Source organism: Cannabis sativa, chromosome 8 (genome assembly GCF_029168945.1).
Source record: "Cannabis sativa cultivar Pink pepper isolate KNU-18-1 chromosome 8, ASM2916894v1, whole genome shotgun sequence".
NCBI classification, from domain to species: domain Eukaryota; kingdom Viridiplantae; phylum Streptophyta; class Magnoliopsida; order Rosales; family Cannabaceae; genus Cannabis; species Cannabis sativa.
The window spans coordinates 10,788,458-10,791,573 of record NC_083608.1 but is presented as its reverse complement, the minus strand read 5'-3'; the positions used below and the strand labels follow the sequence as shown (position 1 = coordinate 10,791,573).

The 3,116-nt window shown below is 51.9% G+C and overlaps 1 protein-coding gene across 1 annotated transcript; it reads left to right on the top strand.

Moving 5' to 3' along the window:
• Window positions 1–628: 628 nt before the first annotated feature.
• Window positions 629–2,464, top strand: LOC133030145 (uncharacterized). Its single transcript, XM_061102378.1, has 2 exons — window positions 629–1,398; window positions 1,496–2,464. Exons 1-2 carry the CDS (start codon window positions 643–645, stop codon window positions 2,189–2,191), a joined length of 1,452 nt encoding a protein of 483 aa, XP_060958361.1. The 5' UTR covers window positions 629–642; the 3' UTR covers window positions 2,192–2,464.
• The last annotated feature ends 652 nt before the right edge of the window (window positions 2,465–3,116 follow it).

Sequence of the window (3,116 nt, the reverse complement as noted above, 5' to 3'; positions counted from 1 at the left end):
CTCTGGGAGAGGGCTTCGCGTGGGGAGCCCGGTGGTGCGGAGGAGCCAAGCCATTGGCGGGAAGTCCGAGGCAAAATTTTTTGACAAGATTCTTCAAGAAGAGATTGGAGGTCCTTCCGCCGGGGGACCCCTTCGTCTTGAAGGTTCTTCTGAGAACCAGACTTCCCGGCCTCAGCCTTCAGTCCCCGAACCAAACTCGGGCGCTCCCGGTGCTAGCACTTTTGGAGCTGGTGGTAAGTCTCCTTTGATAATTCAGTATGTCCCTTCCGTTGATGAATATACCAGTCGTAGGCCCATAGGGTTCGACGAGCGTCTCCGTAGGTTTAAGATGCCGTCGACCCGGTGGGGGGATCATTTGAAGGAATTTTATTTTACAAACTTAGGAGATTACCTAGGTCGGTCCCGGATGGGTCCCGGCCCTCCGGAACCTATTCCCTTAGGTCCGTCGGCTTACATAGCGTCCAGCTGGTTTCGGCCCTCGGACAGTTATCTTGGAGATGATGCTGCCAGCATTAAAGTTCGGGACTTTGCTAGGGCCGAATTAGGGAGTCCGGGTAGGAGTAGTTTATTTGCTGCACCTTTTTGTAAGCAGTTTCTCACGGACTTCTAACACTTGCTTATTTTATTGGAACAGGTACCTCCATGGATGCCATCCTGGAACAGCTTGCCGGGGTCCATACTCCGGTGGCTCCTCCGGCTTTCACCCCTTCTCCCCCGGCCCCTTCCTTGAAGGTTTCTTCCGGCGCCCCTCCCGAAACCATTGACTTAGTGGATGACGAGGAGGTGCTTCCGGGAGAAGGCCAGGGGAAAGGGTGGGACTTCTCGGAGGAAGCCGCCGAGGGTGCTGGAGAGCCTCAAGCCCTTCCAGTGGTAGCAGAGGAGGACGAGGAGGAGCCTGAAGTGGCTCTGATTCGCAAGCGTAAGGGCAAGATGATTGCCCAGGATGAGCCGAAGAGGCCTCGGAGGGCCGACACTCCCGCTCATGGCCTAGACGGCGGGGTTTCTCCGATGGAGGAAAATCCTGCTCCTCCTCACATTGAGCTTACCCCGATTCCGGGGGATGAGGCAAGGCAGGAGCTTCGCATAGCCAAACACAACTACGCTATGGACGAGTACTCCCGGGGATATGCCGATGTGGAGGCCCTTAGGAGGATTCTGCGAGCGGAGGTTGAGGCGAGCATTAACCATCCGGACTATCATGATCCGTGGAACCTCAACCTGGATCCTTTGGCGGACTGGTTCCGTCCCCTCCTAGGGCCCACTTTGGCTCCCTTTGCCGCGGAAATGACCGGTGAGTTCGCTTCTCAGCTTACACGCTGTGCGCCCAAGCGGTTTGCCACTTGCGCTTCCCTGAACTCCATCTTCCAGGTCCAGGACCTCAGCCATTCCCTCACAGTGGTAAGTACTTTGCAATTTCTTGCGTTTCCTTTTTTTGGTGTTTGTATTTTGTTTTCTTCTTTTGAGGATTTTTTCCTTACACCCCGTCATGGTTCAGCTTGCAGCTGAGGCTGGTCGCCTCTCCAAGAACATTATAAGCCATGGCTTCGCTCTGTCCGATTTTGGGGACATGAACGACGTCAAGAAGGTCCTCCAAGACCTTACAGCGGAGAGGCAGATCTACCAGGAGGCTGCCGAGCGCCAGGAAGCAGCGGCCAAGGCCAAGGAAGAGAAGGCCAAGGCCAGGGAAGAGGAGGCCATCCGGAGGGAGGCTCAGGCGGAGGACATGATCCAGGCCGAGGCCCAGCGGAGAGGCAGGATGGAGGCCCACCATCAGGAGGAGCTAAGGGCTCAAACCGAGGCTGCCGAGAAGGCCAGGCGAGACCTTCGGGAGGCCAGGGAGGCTTTGGATGAAATGGCCGCCAAGGTGAGGTCTCTGGAGGAGACTCACCAGTCGGATATCGAATCCAAGGCCGCTCTGGCTGCGGAGCTGAAGGAGCTTCGAGACTACAAAGATCAGTCTATCAGGAAGGCCAAGAGGGCCGAGCTCCTTTCTCCCGTCTCCTGCGCCCGGTGCCCGAAGCGCTTTGATGATGGTGTCTACATGGCTTGGGCCACCAATGATCAGAGTATCAAGCTTTCTTTTTATCCCAAACCCGAGGACATGATTGCCAAATTTCGGGAAAAGAAGAAGAGACTTGATGCTGAGCTTGAGGCACGGATCGGACCTCGTCTTCCGCCGCGGGCTGACTGAGCTGCCATATTATTGACCCAGATTGTACCCGTTCTCTTTATAACTCTTTTTTTTTTCTTTGTACATACTTGCTGCTGCCCTTGAACAATTTACATACAGGCGGCAGCTTTTATTTGAAGGGGAGACAATTTAAGGCCTGTCCCCGGGCCATTTATATGTGTATGACCTACCCTTCGGGCTAGGATATTTTATTTATTTTTTTTTATTTATATATATGTGCGATCTTTTTTCACACTTTATATATTTCAACCTGTCCTTTGGCTCAGGGTTTCATATTTACGCTCTTTATTTTTGCGCATGTTTTTGACCTGCCCTTTGGGTCAGGATATTTTACTTAGCTTGACCTGCCCTTTGGGTCAGGATATTTTACTTAGCTTGACCTGCCCTTTGGGTCAGGATATTTTACTTAGCTTGACCTGCCCTTTGGGTCAGGATATTTTACTTAGCTTGACCTGCCCTTTGGGTCAGGATATTTTACTTAGCTTGTTTTTGTTTGTCCGTGCGGTATACCCTAGTACCCCCCTGAGTGGCATAGAAACTTTGTTTTTAAGGCACTATGTTTTATTTAATATAGAGGAGGCATACATTTGGACGGTACAAACCCTTTGAACAAAAGCTAAGTTTAATTCGCTACTGGTAGTATTTTCTGAGGTGATCGGCATTCCAGGCTCTTGGGACAGTAGTTCCGTCCATTCTTTTCAGTTTGTAAGTGCCAGAACCGATTTCGTCCTCGATTTCATATGGTCCTTCCCAATTTGGTCCAAGTACCCCCACTCCGGGTTCTTGGGTGGCTGGGAAGACCCTTCTTAGGACCATGTCACCAATAGCGAATTTTCTGTTTTTAACCTTGGAGTTAAAATACTTGGTCACCTTCTTTTGATAAGCGGCCATCCGTATTTGGGACTCATCCCGGAGTTCTTCGACT

Coding starts and splice junctions, on each gene's coding strand:
- LOC133030145 (XM_061102378.1), top strand. CDS start 643: ATGGATGCCATCCTGGAACAGCTTGCCGGGGTCCATACTCCGGTGGCT. Junction 1,399..1,495: donor TCAGCCATTCCCTCACAGTG/GTAAGTACTTTG, acceptor GTCATGGTTCAG/CTTGCAGCTGAGGCTGGTCG.